The sequence below is a fragment of the Mytilus galloprovincialis genome, chromosome 6 (assembly GCF_965363235.1).
Source record: "Mytilus galloprovincialis chromosome 6, xbMytGall1.hap1.1, whole genome shotgun sequence".
NCBI lineage: Eukaryota > Metazoa > Mollusca > Bivalvia > Mytilida > Mytilidae > Mytilus > Mytilus galloprovincialis.
In genome coordinates, this window is record NC_134843.1 from 85,663,136 (window position 1) to 85,683,970 (window position 20,835).

Sequence of the window (20,835 nt, forward strand, 5' to 3'; positions counted from 1 at the left end):
TTCATTTCCACCATTTTAAATGTTTATTTTTTGTCTCCCTTCATGGAGTTCAATGGTGTCTCTAATTTTTGACTTGACCTAATAGAAATCGTCCCTACAATGAAATATTTTAATCACATTGATCCTAAACTTTAAATTATGACAGAGAATTACAATTATTGTTTTATCAAACAACCAATTAGTAAGTGTAATCAAATTACTGAATAAATTTTAGAAGTAAAATTTCTTACTTCTTTTCATAAATTCATGAAAAAATGAAACAATGATTGTGCATGTATTTAAATTGCTGAGAACACAAATTATGAAACAAATAACTCTATAAACTATATTGTTGTTCATACAAAACAGAGAAAAAGAAATGTAAGACGGAATAATGACAGGAAAAGAAATAGAAAATAAAAGTAAGAACATGGGCAGTAAAGAATGAATGGTTTAACCTAAACTTTATTGTTTGAAAGTGACAAATTCAGGGTATCAATCCACATGTAAGATCCATGTTTAAGGAATATAAATAACATTGAACTAGATGTAGAAATTTTACTTCTAGAAAAAGGATTATGTCATAATAACATTAACGGTAAGGCCATACACACTGCATGCATTTGACAGGCAACATTTGGAGATGATGAAGAAGGCTTTGAAAGGTTAATTGAAACACAATAACGTTACAATATATTGGTTAATTCATATTTGCAAATTTCTGTTCATTCTAAGATCAAAACAGTCTTTGTTGCTTAATAATATGCCACTGTAGGCATTCTAATTTCTGGAAAATCTACACATCTGATTCAAAAATAATCAATAGAACACAGTTACATTCCAACAAATGTAGGATGTTTTAAGACCTATTGAAACTCAACAGAACAAAAACAGTCACAATTTTTACAATGCTATAAAATGAAGACAAACATAAAAAATATCAATTACCCAAGTGTTTTTAAATATTGGTTAACTCATAGCTCACAAACAAATAAATATAATCTAAACGTACATTTTTTTTTTATTACAACACTATAACAAAACAGTGTGTAAATAGCACTTTGAAGAATGATCTGACTTTTAACAATAACATTGAGCCTTTTTGTTAAATGGTATTGTTTCTCGAAATTGGCATTTGAATTGAAAAAAGCATCATGATTGCTTGTCATGTTTTATTCAAAACTGATAAATTTTCACAAAAAATCTACTTCCTACATGCAAACAGTAAGGAATTAAAATAATTTAAATATGCGTCAAAAGGAAAAAGTCAGGAAAAATGGTCTAATATATGAAACAATTGTTCAATTGAGAAAACTGCATGAACTGTGATATTCACATAAACCAAATTATTTTTAAATTAAGATCTTCAATGGCAGGTCACAAGGCTTGTTTTTCATATCCATGTGACTATATTCAGTAACTTTGTACTAAACTGAACAGCAGTTTTATTTTTTACATACAATTTTTACAGTAAATAATACTAGATAAATAATGGTGTATGATAAGATATTACAGATTTGTCAAATAAAAGTCAATAATTTAACAACTATCACAAATAACTATCCTTCTGAACCAAAATCCTGTGTGAATTCTTCAAGTTTCTTCAAATCAGTGTCATTAACGGTAGGTTTACTGTTTGCTAGTGATGCCAGCATGTCATTCTGAAACACAAGAAAGATGCATGTCAAAATATATGGAGCCCAACACTTTTTAAATAGTCCACTTTACCTATTTCTATCTTATCTTTTTTAAAGAATACATTTTGTTTTCAATTAAGTAAGAAAATAATTCACTTAAAGTTAGTGAAAACACCAAAACACAGCTTCTTGACACTAAAGAAATGAATCTATTACTATGAAATAAAACTGACATAAGCTTTAATGTGATAAAGAATGGTTCCAGTGGAAATTCTGTTGTCTATCAGTTAATGTGAACAATGATAGAATGTCTGACATTTTTTTTTATGTTCCCCTGTTATTTGTGACTGGTGCCATAGAATTGAATCAAAAATACATATCTCCTTAATCAAGAGTACAATACAAATTTAATATAAAATTCAAGTTTTGATTGATGATCTCAACAAAAAGTAAAATCACAAAAAAATTTAACTTTTACAATGGCAGTAAAAGTAGTCAAGTTTCCATTTAACCTGCCAACACTTCTTAAGGCAATTAAACCTATCTACTTACCATAGACACAATAGGTTCTAATAACTTTTCTCCTGGTACATCCATCCAACTCATTTCGATGGCTCCTGGAGCTCCTGGGGAACAAGGGGTCAACAGGTCATCTACTATATTATCTGGATCCTTTCTACATGGGCCGCGTACCTACAGGTTAAATAAAACACAAGAATGTTGAATTTAGATATGTTTCTAGGAGTAACACAATTGAAATAATACAACTGCTTTACCAATTATACCAATAGTTAACATAGTAATAAGATTTTTTTTAATACAAGAACAGATATGCAGAGTGCAGCATTTTTAGATAAAATACTAAAAATGAAAGCGACTAAAGTGCTTGTAAACACTGAAAGGTAATATAAGTGGGAAGTAAAATTAATGATGGCATTGGTTGTAGATAATTTAACAGCAATTCTAGACAAAGGAAGTTAACTCCATTTTTTCAAAGATGATTTTAACAATGACATCATTCTATTTTTAGAAAAGATATTAGATTCCTGCACCTTGCAAAAGTTATTTATTTTTCTTGGCAAGTGTAACATCATTCTGTGCCTTGTATATCTGAGAATATATTACATTGATAAATTTCAGAAAATGTTCATGGATAGGAATGTATAGAATGTTATGAGCAATGCACTATATTTTGTGTTTCAAATATGGTAGTGATAAACCTTGTTACATTTAGATATCAAGTCAGTCCCATAAGGTTTTGATTGTATCTCATGCAATCTTTACTTAATAATAGATGGGTTATAGAAATTCTATTTCACATACCATGGATACTGGAGATTTTTTCCCCTTTTAATCTGTTATAAATTGATCATTTGAAGAATTTGCAAATCTGTTTAAATTCTTAATGGCTGTTCTAGAAAGCTAAAGGTGTTTAAACAAGAATGTGTTCCAAGTACATGGATGCCCCATCTGCACTATCATTTTCTATGTTCAGTGGACATGAAAATGGGATAAAATCTCTAATTTGGCATTAAAATTAGAAAGATCATATCATAGGGAACATGTTTACTAAGTTTCAAATTGATTGGACTTCAACTTCATCAAAAACTACCTCGACCAAAAACTTTAACCTGAAGTGGGACGAACGGACGGAAGGACGAAAGGACGCACAGACCAGAAAACATAATGCCCATAAATGGGGCATAATAATAAATGGGGCATAAAAATCATAAGTGAGGTGTCCATTGAGTTATTAGTCATTTGCTTTTAAAATAAATAAATATAAGATCAATTGCCATAAACTTGATTCATTTGTGGGGTTTTTTTTGCATAGTAAAATATGAATCAAGATAATATTTTCCTCTTACCCGTCTGAAATGTGTTGCATTTTGCACTTTTCTAACTGGTTGCATTAAAGCATCCCTCACAACAATTGATACATCAGCTCCAGAAAATCTGCAAATCAAGAAAGAAGGATTTGTAATGCAAGTTAGCTGTTAAAATTTCTAACAAGCAAACTTATCTTCGCTGGGCTTCAAAAATGTCGTATATGACTTTTTTAGCTAAAAATACTTTTTGACACCAAGGGTCTGGGCGGGAGGAAATCTTTGGTTTTACAAAATAGCATACAGTTAGACCAATCAAAATGTGTGAAATAAGATAAAATACAAAATAGCCAATGTCAGTTGTTTGTAAAGTTTGCTTCCAAAATGTTATATGAAAACTTGAAAATTGTTGTAGAATGGCTTTGGGAAAAAATAATTGTACATTTCTTTATTTCTGTGAAAATAATCTAAGTTCTTGGATAATCCAAAAATTTCAAAGTTTTTATTTCACTGCTATTTACAAATATGTTCAAGTTCACATACGACATATTGGAAGCATGCATTTTGCCAAAATTTTCAAAGCCTGTTTGTGAGATATTTATTTCTTGAAAAATTTGTAATTTACAACATTTTGGAAGCCCAGCAACGTTATATATTTTGTGTGTGAGAATTTGAACACAGGAAAATAATATTAATGTTTATTATCCTGTGAATTAATAGATTTTTCTTCATTCAAATAATACTAATAGACTAGGTATTTCTATACATGATAAATCATAAATGATGCATAATTTTGTCTATGTTATAAATTTCAAATCTCAATATTAAATTAATCATTTTCACATGTTTATGTTGGCATTTGCTTTTTAAACAACACCAACAATAATAGTATGACATTACACTCTAACAAAATGAACTTTCATCAAAGAAATATGAAAATAAATAAATCTATGCTCTTAACTTGGTGTACTATATTTCGATCTTTTAATTTTTCAAAATAATCTTATATTTTTTTCATACGTAAGTATAAACCTACCCATCAGTCCTCTTTCCTAACTCTCTAAAGTCCTCCTCTGATATAGTGTGTGGTGTATTACCCAAATGTAATTTGAACATTTCTGATCTGGCAGGAGCCTCTGGTAGTGGGATATGGATTCTCTTCTCAAATCTACAAAACAAGACTTTATAGTTATTTTAAGAAGACCTATAAATTTCATACACATATAATTTTTTCTAGCTAACTTTTTTCATCATAAGGGGTATCTGACGAATAAGGGATAGACTTGACATTGCCTTGACCATGTTGACCTCTTTTTTTTAATTTTGCATTGAGCAATTGCAGTAAATTGTTTTGTAACAATGTCAAGTTCTTTGGTAAAATTAACACCAATGCATTTATTGTTATGTTTATATTATCAGCCAATCAAATCAATTCATACATTTTTTATTTCAATGCTATATATAAGTGAACAAACAACTGAAGTAGTAATTGTGCGGTAGGATAAAAAAAGAGTGGATACTACTGAGTATTCACAGTTTTCTTAAAATAAAAGAATAAGTCACCACAAAATGTTATCAGCTAATGAAATCAATTGATTCATTTCAATTGAACACTTATGTTATGAATGAATTGTCAAACTCTTAACTTGACTACACCTGGGTTTCATTGGTTGTTGGCTTTTGACATAATTATTCCTTGATTGAACTTGACTGCTTTTTAATGTATAGGCTGTGTAAGTAAGAACTATTCCTGATATAAAAATCCTGCAATAGCAATTCATGTTGAATTCCAGAAATTCATATTTTTGTTAAAAAAAATTGCAATGATTAATTTAACATCTCTGTTTCCCACTTAATGTTTCAAATTTCACAAAGCTATTATAGTGAACGAAACAAAATAACATAAACCAAACTACAAAGTTTATCTATCAACATACCTTCTTCTAATAGCAGAGTCTAACACCCATGGTATATTTGTAGCTCCTAATACAAGGACATTTTTATTATCTACCCCAACCCCCTGCATCTGGACTAGGAATTCAGTCTTTATTCTCCTGGCTGACTCAGATTCATTTTCACTACGAGATCCGCACAATGCATCTACTTCATCTATAAAGATTATACTTGGTTTGTTTTCTCTTGCTGTAGCAAATAATGTTCGTACTAATCTGAAATAAATTTAATGTTTTCAATGAATTTCAATAATTAAAGAAGCTACATGAAAGACTGAAAGTTCATGTGTATGTAACGATCTATTATATATAATGTGAAGGTACCCAAATTGCACCTATTTTGACAGTTTTTTAACCTACTTTTATTAATGCTTCAGATAAAAGTTTTCATTCTGTGTTTATTTTGTAGATGTATCATTATTGACTATATGGTTGCACCAATTAATTTTGAATCCATATGGAATCATAGAAAAATTGGTCTGAACTGACTTCCAAACCATCAATGATTCTGTAATGATGTGTACCCAAATTGCATCCATGCTTAAATTCTCATCATCAAAAGTCAAATAACAGAGCTTTTGTTTAATTTCTTTAAATATTTTGAACAATTGGATATTAGTACATGCTTACTTTCATTTTTTAAGAAAATGATACTTGTAACATATTGAGTGTATTTGCTAATTCTAAAAAGATGACGTTTTGATGACGTCACCATCGTTTCCATATGTTTTGCTTTTTCAGTAAACACTTCATCTGTTGATAAACACTGTGAACATTTTGTGTATATCTAAATATTTTTACCCAATTTGAAAGCCATGCAAAGTATCAAATCATAAAAATACAAATTGTTTAGTCTCTAGGAAATCTTGTAAGATTTCTGTTGCTTTTTTGTTAGATAGGTGCAATTTAGGTTCACAGTGAAATTTGGGTACCTTGATATTATATATCCTTATTTCAAAACAACAATTATAAGACTCTATTTTTGCACAAGTTACAAATTTGAATGGTTATCACTAAATGAATCAAATTCTTGTTGCTAAGAAAACTGTAACATGCCTGCTTTTTCACCCAATACTACACTAAGACTACTTTTGAAATCAGACTATTTAAAATTCATATTCTCATTGTTGATGTCCGTACACTTGCCCATAATTGCTTACATCAACTTCATTATGATAGTTGTCTTATCAGCAATTATACCACTTCTCTTTATTTCTTTATGTATAGCTTGTCTTAGGTGATGCATCTCATTGCAATCATAATTCAAGTTAGAGAAACAGTACAAGATGTTTAGTGATATAGACATAGTATGTATGACCAGTTAGAACTGCTTTTCTCTTCTCTTTTCATATAAGAAGAATGACATTTACTTGTGTTATTAATTGTATTCCGAAATTTATGTTTTTCCTATCATCTTTTTACTTGCAAAAAGCTCTGGTATATCAAGTGTCCACACATTGCCATGACAGTCACTCATTCATTATTCCATACATTTAAGAGATGATGGTAAACCGATATTTACCTACTATTTTTTCAAACCTTGGACATAAATACATTAGCTAATGATATTCTGACAACCATCATCTTTTTAAATTAATTTTGGTTAAATTGTTTTAATTCTATACAGATTGTAAAACCTAGGCAGAATATATTTATCGTCCATACTTACTTTTCACTTTCTCCAAGCCATTTAGATACTAAATCAGCTGATGATACAGAAAAGAAAGTAGAATTATCAGCCTCTGTTGCCACAGCTTTGGCAAGATAAGATTTCCCTGTACCTGGAGGCTAAAAACAAGGAAATGGAATTATTAATCACAGCTTAAAAGGTGGCAATTAAAATATATACAGTTACAGAAACAAATGTTGTCATGTTTGTAAATTTCAGAAAATCAAGGAAAGAATAAGAGTAAAAATATTCTGAAGTAATATATGATACCAACAATGACTTGAATGTAAATCAAAACAGAGACGTTTCAATAATTTGATATTTTAGCTCCTTCTTTATTTCATTAGAAATTTGTTCATTCAATAATTATTTAGACATACATACTTTCAGACAAACTGCGATTCCAAGTTATATTTAGATGTATTATTTTAAGATTACAAATATGTAGTCGATAAAAACCAAATTATTTCCCCTTATCTGTATCTTTTTATGTACACTTATACTTACTCCATACAGTAGAATTCCTTGCCAAGGCCGTCGTTTTCCTTTAAAACAAAAATATTTCTATGCAAGTAAATCTCTCAATCGTGCTTTGAAACATGGCATATTTCTTTATTTAGAAACATAAATATTTTCGATTGGAGTATCCCCTGCCAAAAACCTTTCTAACCATATACCTTCCTCCTTGCTTTTGATAGGTATCATTGATATTTTGTTCACTGGATTTAGACATATACCATGCTCCTTGCTTTTGATAGGTATCATTGATATTTTGTTCACTGGATTTAGATTTTCTGGTAGATTTTTAATGTATTTCATAGAGTATCTTCTCAAAATACATAAAACAGATTCTCTCAGTTTATTTACTTAGGAATTCACACCATCACATAGTTTATGTGGTCAGAGATAATCATCATGCTTATTATATTATATTACTATGCATCACATGTGTATGTTTAAAAATCTGTTGTTTTTATGTATTTTGTATATATACATGTAGTGTGCATGTGTGTGTGTATTTATAATGTCTACATGTGAATTGTTTAAATACCTTTAAAAATCTGGATAAACTTGTTGGTGTAGTACAAATGTGGGTTTATACTCATATCATAGTATAATAAACTCAACCTGAATATTTATTTAAATTACCACTGGAGGTGAAACAGCTATCTGTCCCAGAAAATGTAGCCTAAAAATTTAACTTGGTGCTGTACAATGCCCATGTGGTACCAAAATTAATGAGATCAATACATAAAAAAGTGTAATTGAAAACCTAGTCATGGCAATAGAATCATACCTGTGAACAAATGAGGAAATTTTACAGGTAAAATCACAGCTTCTTTTAATGCTTCTTTGGCCTGAAATAATCCAGCTACATCATCCCATTTAACATTGGGTCTCTCCATTACAATAGCTCCTACAATTACAATCTCTTTCAATCTTTATGTAAATATTTATGATCTGCATTTCATTAAGTGTCATATTTTACTTAATATTTTTATTGACTTGACGAATGAAAAATCTGACATTAAGGTGGTATGGGAGTCTAAAATAAAAATGATAGAATTTGTTCATACTTTGCCAACACTTAGTATTTATTGCTATATGTTCAAAAATTAAACAAAATTGATAGGACACCGCGCATTTTCTCAAGCTACAGGTTGTGACAAAATGACATTATTTGTATGGATTATACAGGAAAAAACACCATTTTGTGATTAGAAACCAAACAAAATGATAGAATTGTAAAATAAATTTGGAAAAGATAGCTTTCAGGCAATGCTTTGAGAATTTCAAAAGAAAAGATAGGGTCACCATACGTTTTTTCCTGCTAAAATACAAAATAGGAAAACTCCATGTAGATTCCTTCAGAAAATGCACTGTTTTGGAGTTACTTCCCCTTAAAATGACAATTTAAAAACATTTAAAATCAACCAAAAATAATTTACATTTGTAAAAATATTTATATTTAAAAGTTATATTCTTATAAATTGGTTCTTTAAAATGGAAATTCACATTAAATATCTGCATTCCTGTATCAAATGTTGCTAACTTGATAGAAAATCTGGACCTTAGGTTCTCTGTTTTTTACAATCCAAGATGGAGAAAGACACCCATACCACCTTAAGAACATATCAGATCTTGTGAATCGTTCAGATTTCCAGCTTTAATATAGATAAAACTTTACAAAATTCTGTTAAATCAGCTTAAAAGCTTAATGATGTTATCATGGTTATCAATAATTTTTTTTTTATATCATATACCAAAGTATCTTTAACCTTCCTTAGTCAGAGAGTAACTAAAGAATTTTTAAAACCTTGAAAAAAATAAACGTTTCTATTCATTTTCTTTCTTGAAATGCCAACTGTAAATGTCTTTAGTTTCTATGTCTGGAGAAATGATAATTTGATTTGATATTCTAGATGTTTTATTTTGAGGAAATAACCCAAAAAAAAACTGCTGGAAAAAACTTTCTGAAATTGTTTTATCTTTTCAAACCTAGCAAAAAAAGTGAGTGATATGTAATCCATAACTGGAGTGAATAAGAAACTATAATAAACAATTAGAATTGTATTTTTCTAGAGACAAACACTCGTCTTACTTCAAGCACTGCTCACCTGAAATTTGATCATTGAACTTTTTCTTCTCAGGATCCTCCTCTGAATCAGAGTCACTATCATTCTTTTTCTCTCCATTTTTCTTTCTGCAAACAATTTGTATTTGAAGAATACAATTAATATTGTGTGAGTATTAGTTGTATAAAATTAATGATCAAAAGTTCAATTAGATTTTAGGTTTAGCAGTTTTACAAGCAGCGCCTCTTTAAATTTTAAGGGGAGATACTTTTATTATTCATAGATACTTTATTTTAATTACTGTTGATAAAAGAATAAAAGTCCATTTACTAATAATTTCGGTATAAGTTTTCATGTCAGAAATCGAAGACAAGCTTTAACCCTTGTATAAGCTTAAGTCTGATAATTTTTTCAGTTTATCATGATGTAAAGGTTGCATACAGGTGTAAATACTTCTGTTCATTTTCATATTTACAGCTATCCCTTTAGTCTTTTTTACTGTCTTTCTTATTGTTTTAATTAGCATGTCAGTGTTCCAGCTAAGATTTCAAAAGGGCAGCCGTAGGGAGCCAATCATGAAAAGGGCACTTTAGTGCATTTTTTCATATTTCAAAAAGGGCATTTCAAACATTGTCTTATGTTAACTGCAGGGGTTTTAGCTAAGAGTTTTGATGCTAGATGAAAATCAACCCATTAAATAGTCTTGAATGTTCTTATTTAAGGCAATTATAAATGCTTTAGATGCCTAATACATGTTTCTGTTTCTGATTATGATAAACTACATTAAGTTTTTCAGAATTAAAATCCATTTAACCATGTCTTTTTCAGAATTGTAACCTTATATTTGTAATATTATATAAAAAAAAAAAATATCCCCCTTTTTTCTATTCAAGTTACTCACTTTTAGATGTAAAGTATTAAAGTATCAGTTCACCCAAAGAAAGTGTTCATTCTTAATGAAATAATCTTAGCAGATAATCAAAATTAAATTCTAACTGTCTAAATAACAATGAAATGTAACTGTTTCCTATCTAAGGGGTTTTCTGAATTTTCCTGTCAAAAAAAAGCACATGGTTTTCAACAAATGTAAACAAAACATTCAATTTGTGATCATGGATTGTCATGATTGTAGCTTAAATTAATTGAAGTTGGCTATAGATATTCAATGATAGGTCCAGTCAAGCATCTATAATACTAAAATTACGAGGTCCAATTTGTCAGCTGTCATCACGTAATAACGACGAAATCAAAGAATTCAACTTTATATATAACTAATATAGTACAAAGGTGTAGATTAAAAATTACACCACTCAAGGCCCTTTTGTTTTCCACGTAATTAATATTGCCAATAATTAAGAAGTTCCGAGTCGAGTCCGATACCGATACCAATAGTATATTCACCTGTTACATATTACCTTATCTGTACGTTCCGCATCTGACAGGCACACCACCAAACGGTGTATTCAGGATTAATATGCTATATACACGTACAGTTTTCAATTTGTTAGCGGGCATGACGTAAAACAGCGAATCAAAGAATTCAACTTTATTTATAACTAATATAGGACAATGCTGTTGATTAAAAAATACTCCATTCCTGGACCTTTTGTTTTCCAAATAATTAATATTACCAATAATTGATAAGTTCCAGTTCGACGGGTTCAAACAGACAGATTTGAAAGCAGAGAAAACTGTGTGTCTTATAATCGGCATGACTTTATCAGATGACAATACTAATACTAAAATAAGGCTTGCGCATAGTTATATACTTTAATTCAGTCACAGACCCGCGGTATCACGGGTGTGTTCTAGTTGTTTTTAATTTCATCTGAATTAAAACTAGTTTAAAAGATTAATTCAAAAAAAAAATCTCTGACATCACAACAACAGACAATCTTAGAATCAAAACACAAATTGTCATTTTTGAGAAATATTGAAATTGAAATGCTGACTGACCGAATTTGATGAGAAAAATTATTAAGTTAAATTAACTGATTAATGACCCATGTGATGTTGATAGTGGATTAACTGTAATCACAACTTATTATACCTGCTGTAAATGTTAATTAGCTGAGGGTCATAAATTTGTCATATATATGAAGACAGATAAAATAGTTGTATTTTCATCAAAATATTATGGCAATAAAGGCATGGACTTAGGAAAAAGGGCAGAGGGCGGCACTTTTGGAAGGGCAGGCGGACTGCCCTGTAAAAACTACCTAGCTGGAACACTGCTATTTACCATAACTTAGTGTAACTTGTACCTACCCCTTACTTGAGCCAGGTGTACCACCATCAGGAACAGCCTTTTTCTTGCTGCCTTTAGCAAGGTATTGTTTTAATTTTTCTGCTCTGTCTAAGTACTGGGCACATTTTGATCGTATACTGTCTTTAGCTTTATCACTCTGTGCTTCATCTAAATAAAAAATTAAAAACCTCAATTTGAATGTTTCCTTAACAAAGAAACATGGTCTACAAACATGACAAAGGACAATAAAATATATTTAAAATGTTTAAATGTATTGCATTTCAAAGACTTTTAAATCTGTTTCAAAATATATTAGATAGGGGAGATAACTCATTTAACACCAACACTTCATGTTTTAATTATTAACAGTTAGGAATTATTTAAACATATTATACTTGACTAGTTTTAATTATATAATGTATAGGGGCAATGGTGCTATATTTTTAGGAAAACCAACGTTATGTTAATTTCCATGGTGCTATTTGAAAATTCTTGGGAGAACACTGATTTAGGCAAAGTTAAATCCTCTTATATGCATGCCTTCAGGGACAGAGAGACCAGAAAACATGATGCAACTCCTGATATCATAGGCGGTGCATAAAATTGACATGCTACTACATATGCATGCTTTAATCAATCTTGGCTACATTGTATAGATCTATAGTATTCCTCTATTTGGTGCTACTTCTTGATAATTTGATTCCATATTACTATATACAAATTACTTACATTTCATAGCATGTAGAAAATACTCTACAGCATGTTCATATAATCTTAGTGCTTCTTCATAATTCTTGTTTTTATCTTCCTCTGTTGCTTTTGTCACCAAGTCAATAGCTTTCTGGAAATATACACAAATAACATCTGAGAAATGAAGAAAATAAGAAAGTGCGATATTAAAAAATCATAACAATAATAAGTTTTCTTAGTTTAAAGTTATAAAGGCTGTTCCCTAAAAATGTAATTATGTGGAACCTAGAGACAGCAATTTGAAATCTTAAATGTTGGTGGTGTCAGATATGTCAGGTACAGTGAAATTCTAAATTTCCCTCTATAGGTGATTATACCATTTCTACAGAATGTCCCTTGGATACCCTGTCTGTTTACAGTTAATTTCTTTTTATTTCGCGGGTACCAATTTTGTTGATTGCAGAAAACTAGACTTTTCATGGATACATGATTTTGTGGTTCTTCTAAATTCTGTGAATAACCTGATAGAGCATGTTGAGTATTTAAATTTCCAGCTCATCTGTGCCAATGAAACCCACAAAAATTGATATCTATTACAACGAATTATAACATGTATAATCAGTCAGGGGACTTATTGAAATAAGTGATTTAAAAATCACTTATTTGAGTAGCAAATTCGAAGTTTTGTCACAAATTGTGATTTTGTAGTTTTATCAAAATTTTACACACAGGTTTAAATAATATATTTTAATGAGTAAAATTTAAAAAAATGAACTTTTTGCTTCTTTTAAGTAGCAAGGTTTATGCCTTTGATGCTATCATTCAGTGCAAATTCTATTTTAGTTGAAAAAATCCTATAATAGTGACTTTACATAATGAACTGATACTCTCTTAAAAGATTTTCCCCAGCAATGGGAGTATTTTTCCTGTAAAGTTGAAGGTTTCATCTTTCAGATTATTTAATAAAAATTCTACTGTTCACGATAAGAATTTCACTGAAACTTAAAGAAGTGATTTTTGTGGAGGAAATTGAGGTATTATACTTAAATACAGTCAGAGCTCAGACATAAATAAGTCTGAATCTGCTTTTGACTCATAGAGGTCTAAATTTGTAAGTTTTAGGATTTGTCTCCCTTTAATGCAAGACAAAATACAACTTAATAAGTCAAATATTGTTAAGCAAGAAATAATTGACCAGAATCAAAAAGTTGCAAATATCGACTCATACAAGTCGATAAGTTATCAAAATTGGTTAACTTCAGTTCAAGACCCACGCATATTTATAAAAAGGTCATTCATCTAAATCAAATAATGACAACATTGAAAGACAACGCTTCGTCTTCTAAAGAAAAATATGAATGAGTCTAAAAAATCAAAGATAATGTTAATTAACCTAACAATGCAACCACCTGGAACCACACTTAATGAGGTATAACATCTGTGTTTAGTAAGGATGTTCAACTAGATAATTAAATATAGATAGCTCAAGTGCTTGTGAACCCTCAGACAGGTTTTTGCTGTCATAGGTGGTGTACATTGGCCACCAAGTAAAATTAAGTTTTTTCATCAACATAAATAGACCTAAACAAGTCTGTCATTTTCTGACTTAGACAAGTCTAAAATTGAAAACGCATTTTTATAATAAATACATGTTTTGACTTCTGTAAGTCAAAAACAAAAATCGACTTGTTTATGTCTGAGCTCTGACTGAAATAAGTGATTTTTATGTCATTATCCCAGATTCAGTACAATGTCATCACCTGACATGACCTGGTCATCCCAACAACACAATATTTTTTGAAATCTTAATGTGTACCACTGAACTGCAGGATAGGGTCATTTTCCATTTTTTGTGACAGTAGTAAGATTTTTAATTTTTTTCTTAAGAAAGTTACATGTAGAACTGAAAATCTATTCAGTTTTAAATTTCTATTGATAAAGTTCCCAGTTACAACTCTCATCACAGGGATACAGGTACTAATGAAAAACAATATGATTGATGTAAACTGTGTGAAGCTTGTTTCCAGATCCTACATTTTGAAATATTTGTAATTTTCATGAATAAATAGGTTTAAACTAACTACATGAACTACTGCGTAGTGTGGCATTCCAACAATGACGTCACTATAAAATATAATGTAGGTTGGATATATTAAGAATTTCTCGTAATACTGATTTTTCCGGATTGTAAAAGAAACGTAAATATAGTGTAAACATGGTAAAGGAGAGCTCAAGATACGATAATTTCGCAAGAAACAGAAGGGAAATGTGTAAAAAAAGTGTTTAAAAGTCAATCTATTCATTTGTGTGTCTCCTTCTCATTAATCTCAGTAAGATTTGTTACGGGGTTTTCCACACCATAAAAACAAAATGAATGACGTGAGGGGATGTCACTCTGGTCAACCCCATAGGGGATTGACGGCTTGAAGCTGTCTTTCCAAAAAAAAATATTTCCAATAGCAATGTATAGATTTGCATGCAGAATTAATAAATAAAAAAAAAGTAAAATTGGTACATGTAAATTAATGCATGACACATGTACAAAATGTACTAAGGAGCTTTCAAACATACCTTTATATCAGAAAACGAATTTACCTCAACAGTAATTAATCCCATTTTTTCAAGTACTGAAACTATATATAACCCAAAGAATTCCTGTATTTTCAAAAGATCAGGTAGACTAACAATGACCATTTATTTCAGAGTCATATGTCTGTAGATGATTGTTCAAATCATATGACTGATAATATAAATAGACATTGCTAACTTGGCACTGAAACTTGACATAAAAAAAGTTCATTACTACATGTACTATGGAACATGAAAACCATTTGCTATTATAAATCTATATTTATGAGCTTAAAATCATATTATTTTTGTTTACTATGAACTGAAATTGTTAAATTTTAATTTATCACAAGACTCCAATATCATAGAATCATTAATTGTTCTAGAATTCTTGTTTGTTTTGAATCACGAGAAACCAGTCATGTGAGTGTTACTACATTGTATAAATAAAAATTGCATTATCGTCACAAGACGTAAAAAATACCTGGTATTTTCAAAAGATTAACAGATTACCTAGCTAATTGATGGTCATTTAACTCAGTCACATGACTGAGGATTTTTTCAAATCATATGTCTTATAATGTATAAAGTGTATAACGTCTTAAAATGTATTAAGTGTATAACATCTTAAAATGTATAAAGTGTATAACTAATTTTGGTCGCAACTATTTTTTTAAAAACCTTTATTAGGTGTTCAAAAGACCAGGTTTTGGGAAGTCATAAATGTAAAAAATAATGATTGAGATAACAGAAACTAGAAGTGCTTAAACACAACCTCAAAAACTGTCAAGAGTGAACTTAAATTATAAGTCTAAACAAGTGACAACTTTACAACAAATCCATCCATTTGATCACCAGTGAAGGTGATACATGGCTGAATACACATGTATTATTCATAATTACTCTCAATATCACCATAACAATGTTGAATCTGTAAATTTACTAATATACATGTTTAAACTATACATGCTAAAGGAGTTGCAACCTCATATTTTTTAACACCAACATAATTTAATGTAGAAAAAGATACCGAGTCTTGCCCAGTAGAAAAGGTTTCAGAAACTCCATCATCTCATGAAAATCCTCCACTCTATTTTTTTGGAACATTGGCCCATAGCCATTAGTACAGGCCTTAAAGAGACTCTAACTAAGAGAGAAATAAACAAGAATGTGTCCATATTACATAGATGCCTCACTTGCACTATCATTTCCTATGTTCAGTGGGCCGTGAATTTTGGGTCAAAACTTTAATTTGACATTAAAATAAGAAAGATCATACAAGTATAATAGGGAACATGTGTACCAAGTTTCAAGTTGATCGGACTTCAACTTCATCAAAAACTACCTTGACCAAAAACTTCAACCTGTCAGAAGCGGAACAGACGGAAAACGAACAGACGACGGATTAGAAAACATAATACCCCTCATTGAACCTCATTGAATCTGAATTCATGTGAACTTCAATTCAACCCCTTAGCTACATGGAGAGCATGTATGATGGATAACACATGAATTGTACCTGATCAGTTATTATAAGGAACTTGATTGACTGATTACAGATAAGATTCACAAAAAATCATTCATATACAAGTAAAAACAATGATTAACATATAAATCATATCTTTCATCTATAAAATGAATTTAAAAAACCACGAAAACTGCAGTAGCACGAGTTCCCTTAATCTATTTATATCTATATTCATGTTTGTATTGCTTACATGACCATCAGAGGTCAAGTCCATGGTTTATTAGATGGTGTCTCAGTGTCTAGACTAAACATGCTAAAATACACAGGAAACGAAGCTTCATATTATCAAGCCATGTATATCATGTATATTGTTTATTTTATACTTTTTAATTTTATAGTTTTGATAAATTTTATACATTGTTATAAATCAAATATGAGAAATTGAGTCAAATCGGTGAACATGACATTGACAACTAGTGCCCCTTTCAATAATCTCGAAATATTAATTTTTTCTTAAACTGCATTTCCTAATGGTGATTTATTATAACACCCAAGCAAGCATAATTTTGTTTTATTATTATATGTCAGTGGGTTACATAATGGATAACAAATAAATGTGTAGAAGTTTCATCTTACCATTAAACCCATACCAGGTATATAGGCCCTTCGCTTTGGCAGATAGTTAAAAAGATCCCTGTTCATCTTCGTAATGAAATAAAAGTTAAGATGGAATACAAGCAATACAATTGTATACCACTTCCGCTTTTATACAGTTATTTATTTCTTCTGATTTTTATGGAGGCGCCATCTGTTTATATATGAAGTTGGCTTTTCATTTAAAATGGTCATGTGAATATTCTATTTAGAATTATTCTCTATAGTTCTATTTATAATTCATATGGAATAAGACAACTACATTACCTGCATAACCATTTTTCTTGTGACTTACAATAAGGGATAATACAATGTTTATTTTTGGTTCATAGTCACACCTTTACTTAGTCATGTCTCATGATCACATGAGTACATTTTAGATGTTTTGTGGTTTTAGAATAGAATCAGTTTTCTGCTCTTATGGCAAGTGGGTTCCGGGTTTGTTTGTTTTTAAAGGTGAATGTGCATTGCCACTATCAAGTTTGTTTATTTTGGTCGCCAAAACTTCTTTTCCTAAAAATATTGAGGACATTTTTGGTAAAATCTATCGTCCATGTCGTCTTCTTTGACTTGTTTGTTGGTTAAAAGTACCTGTAATGTGCCGCTATTAGACATTGATAAAGTTTAATGGCGTGTTATCAAATCATGAAGCCTTATTGTTGGGGAAACAGGATTTTCTTTTTATCAATTCCTCTTTTGCTATTATTTTACAACATGGAGAAAGTTGATGTTCCGGGTCACATGACTATACAATGGGAGATAACTGTAGCCTATTTTCGCGCGGAAATATGAAAACTTATCAAATAAATTGTTGCAGCGTTGTCACGAAAAACAAGTACTAGTAGTCTAAATGGTGTACCATTGGTTTGTCCAATGTAGTTTTCCCTCATTTTCAGGCGGTTGTGGAATGCCCCCCTTTTAACTGGTCATATGCATAGTTTGTTAGTATTATCAAGGACTTATCAAGGTTTCTATAGCACTTGAAAGCTGAGACTACTGTGTTATAGTAGTCTCAGTTGAAAATGACAGTGAAAAAATGATAAAATGGTTTTCACAAAATTTAATGAAAGCTAATCCGGATAAGTTCCAGGCCATTGCTATTGGGGAAAAGATTATAATTTGACTTTTAATTCATAAGGCAATAAAAAATTTCATGTGATCAGAGACATATAATACAATGAATGAGACGTCATAATAAAATAAAATTCCAAATCGACTGCCAATTTTATGCCTATCTAATCGACGTCCATTTCTTTGCATTCTCTAATCGACGTCCGATTTTGAGCCTTTCTAATCAACGTCCGTTTTGGACACAGAACACAAAACTGAACTGAACAGCTCGTGTTATGTTTTTCTATCGAAAGGAAAAATATGTCCACAAATCCGTATTTTGAGGAAATATCCGAAATTTGAACCTCAATTTACTTAAAAAGTAGCACAATCATGAAGGTATATTTTTTTATAACATATTTGATTTAATCAGGTAAAAATAATAGCCTACATTCAAATTTTCATCAAAATTTCAATATGGGATCAAACCTGTAAAAAAGAAATGTGTGTGTGTGTGTTTTTAATTAGTTACATACTACACTAAGTATGTAAACAGGTTGTGATATCAATTTTAAAATTTTAGAGATTGGTATGATTTCCAGAGGGACAACTATACACCAGAGTTCAAATAAAATGGATGAGAGCAAATTGAATTATAAACGGCTTTCAACAATGATAAAAACCCATAACGCTAGGCTATAAAAGGCCACAACATGAAAAAAGTAAACAATTCAAATTAGAAACTTAACGGTCTTATTTATAAAAAAAAAAACAATTCCGAAAAAAAAATATGACAGACATAAACCATCAAAAACCAATGAACTGCAGGCCCATACATAATATGTCGGCGTTAAACATGTGCGTGAGCATTTAACCTAGAACAGTGGTGTAACCGCACAAGATAAAAACATTATGCCAATTTCTTGCGTTCACGTGTGTAAAACTCAGAAATTTGTTGAAAAAAAAAACCTTACAGAGTCCGAATTATAATACTCTCAAAAAAATTGGCTGTGCTTCTTTATTTTGTCTATTTATGAAAACTGAATAAAGCTCCTAGATGTCGTTTGGTTTTCTTTGTTGTTGGGTTGCTTACTCATTTCATACACTTACATGCAGTCACATTGGACGTCGATTAGATAATCAAAATATTGGACGTCGATTAGATAATCAAAATATTGGACGTCGATTTAAGAATGTGACGTCAGATTTGGACGTCGATTTGAGGAACGGACATCGATTTGAGGAATGGACGTCGATTAGAGGCCGGACGTCGATCTGAGTCTAACATATATACAAACAATTGTCGACAGATTATTTGTGACTTTTTGTCCTACCAAATTTGTGACTTTATGTCCTGTGACTTTCTGTCCGTTTACCTTTTGTAAACACCTTCCCATTGGCGGATCCAGCCCCTTTTTTTGGATGATCAATGAATTTGAATGGGGACATGTGGTTGGAACCCCCCTTTATCCTGGGTTGATCCGCCCCTGCTTCCAGACCCTCATGAGATAGAAGCAGAGACTAAGTAAAGTTGATGTCAGCAACTTACATTGTATGTTCACTGTACGATGTTTAACAATTGACAAATATATCAAATATTTGTTCCTAATAGCAAGCTTGAAAGGTCCATACATGACAAAATGATATTTAAAATAGATTTAGCATAATAAAAACCTGCAGAATGTTGTATGACATACATGTAGGAAGTAAAGTTTAAAAGTAAGACAAATAGATGTTGTATAATAGGCTCTACAAATTCAAATTTCTTTTCAACTCTAAAATAATTTTTTTTTAATTTAGAATGCCAAAAGAGGAAAAGATGTAGTAAGTTAACAAAAGGAGTTAAAAAGAAAGGTAATCCTCGACCATGGACAGCTGTTGATACCATTATGGAGGAGATATCTGTTACAGTTTCAATCCACACTGAAGATGAAAAGGATCATCCAATTATGACACATCTCTGGTCGAGTTTGTACGTTCTGAGGAAATTTCTATTACATCAGAAGAAGTCAAAGGAGAACTCTTGTTAGATGAACATTCAGACCACACTTATGCAGCAAAAGAAAGCCATTTGAGAATGAAAAAATATGTACGCTTGAATTTGATTGCCATGCTGATTTTTTTCTTGCACCACTGGAAGGCACAGAGCAACTGATTACACAATACATTTGTAATTGAGATATTTGCAGTGAATGAGACACACAATGAACATGAAGAACCTTGCCTTTCTCCCATTCTCCCTTTCAGACTTTATGCAATTTATTACAAGTTAGCATCAATGATACATGTACATATATCCTTAGCTGTACAGATACCGAAATTTGCATACAGTTGAACTGTACCAGATCAGTTGCAGGGAAATTAGCACGAAGCTCTCAGTTACCATTGACAGTAACATTATAAGTGAATGTTTGATAATAAAAATATTATTTATACCTGGAATGAGTTTTGTTCTCTTATATCTTGGTTTAATTATTGAAAAAGGATGGAATGATGTGTAGTGATATTCTAGATATAT

General features: G+C 30.6%; 1 protein-coding gene across 3 annotated transcripts; it reads right to left on the minus strand.

The window, feature by feature from the left end:
- Window positions 1-1,396: 1,396 nt before the first annotated feature.
- LOC143080558 (vacuolar protein sorting-associated protein 4B-like) lies at window positions 1,397-18,013 on the minus strand. 3 transcript variants are annotated; one of them, XM_076256455.1, is made up of 12 exons: window positions 17,859-18,013; window positions 12,617-12,728; window positions 11,908-12,055; window positions 9,682-9,767; window positions 8,361-8,480; window positions 7,571-7,608; window positions 7,064-7,182; window positions 5,380-5,610; window positions 4,479-4,610; window positions 3,485-3,572; window positions 2,169-2,309; window positions 1,397-1,640 (listed from the first exon to the last, which is right to left on the minus strand). In XM_076256455.1, exons 1-12 carry the CDS (start codon window positions 17,880-17,882, stop codon window positions 1,539-1,541), a joined length of 1,341 nt encoding a protein of 446 aa, XP_076112570.1. In that variant the 5' UTR covers window positions 17,883-18,013; the 3' UTR covers window positions 1,397-1,538. The 3 variants fall into 3 exon arrangements, with proteins under 3 accessions (XP_076112570.1, XP_076112569.1, XP_076112568.1); XM_076256454.1 differs by lacking the exon at window positions 17,859-18,013 and adding an exon at window positions 17,250-17,407; XM_076256453.1 differs by lacking the exon at window positions 17,859-18,013 and adding an exon at window positions 15,173-15,289.
- Window positions 18,014-20,835: the final 2,822 nt, after the last annotated feature.